We start from the raw sequence: 790 nt of genomic DNA, 5'->3' as shown, positions 1-790 counted from the left end.
TAATCGTTGTTTATGACAAAATATTTCCCAATGTTAGTTAATTTTTTTTTTCGTCTTAAATTACGACTATCGATTTTCTCCCAATGTTAAAACGAATTAGGTATAACCGTTATTTTGGTTGTTAAATTAATTTTCACATTCGTTTCCATACTCTTGGACGTGGAATAGCCTTGAGCGGTTTCTTGCTGCCCATCTTTTTCATCGCGTTGTAATATTTCTTCTGGTCTTCCGTCATGAACATCTCGAGCGAGCCACCCGCCTTCTTCTTCTGCTCGTTAAAGTTGTCGATGATCACACCGATGAATAGATTAAGGGTAAAAAACGATCCGAATATAATGAAGAATACAAAATAGAAGTACATGTAGATGTTCGTTTCACGGATTGGTTGTTTGTCGATCTGCGAACATTAAACGTCCATAAAATCATCGTGCGCATTCATAAAACGATCGACTAATGAACTATAGAATTGGACCGTTTATTTTGAAAGTGGTGTAAGTCCATTTTTGAGAAAAATGAGATATCGCGTTCCATTTAACGTCTATTTTCCCATTTAACGTCTATTCCAATTTATTGTCTATTCTCTTGAGGCTGTCTCCACTGTTTTTAGAAATCCTGACTGAAAGATATCTGAGACAAACGAAAAGGAATGTTAAAATCATGTAGAATGAAGGAATGGATAATAAGGGAAGAGAAAATATTCTTATAACCTTAAAAATGGAATAGATATCGCTATACAGATGGAGAGACTCTTAAACGAATTCTTTTTGAACGTCTCTCAAATTTCGTACAA

The 790-nt window shown here is 34.7% G+C and overlaps 1 protein-coding gene across 1 annotated transcript in view; it reads right to left on the bottom strand.

The window, feature by feature from the left end:
* LOC108629300 (sodium channel protein para-like) overlaps nt 1–439 on the bottom strand; it is a 7,067-nt gene extending 6,628 nt beyond the window's left edge. The window contains exons 1-2 of the mRNA XM_026817182.1: nt 434–439; nt 138–397 (exon numbers count right to left, since the gene is read on the bottom strand). Of these exons, the coding sequence (XP_026672983.1) occupies nt 138–397; nt 434–439 (266 nt within the window). The remainder of the gene's footprint in view (nt 1–137; nt 398–433) is intronic.
* Nucleotides 440–790: the final 351 nt, after the last annotated feature.

Source organism: Ceratina calcarata, unplaced genomic scaffold (assembly GCF_001652005.2).
Source record: "Ceratina calcarata isolate Rehan_Ccalc_2016 unplaced genomic scaffold, ASM165200v1 scaffold560.2, whole genome shotgun sequence".
NCBI classification, from domain to species: Eukaryota; Metazoa; Arthropoda; class Insecta; order Hymenoptera; family Apidae; genus Ceratina; species Ceratina calcarata.
The sequence above is the reverse complement of the archived record's forward strand: the minus strand, read 5'-3'. Positions and strand labels throughout refer to the sequence as shown.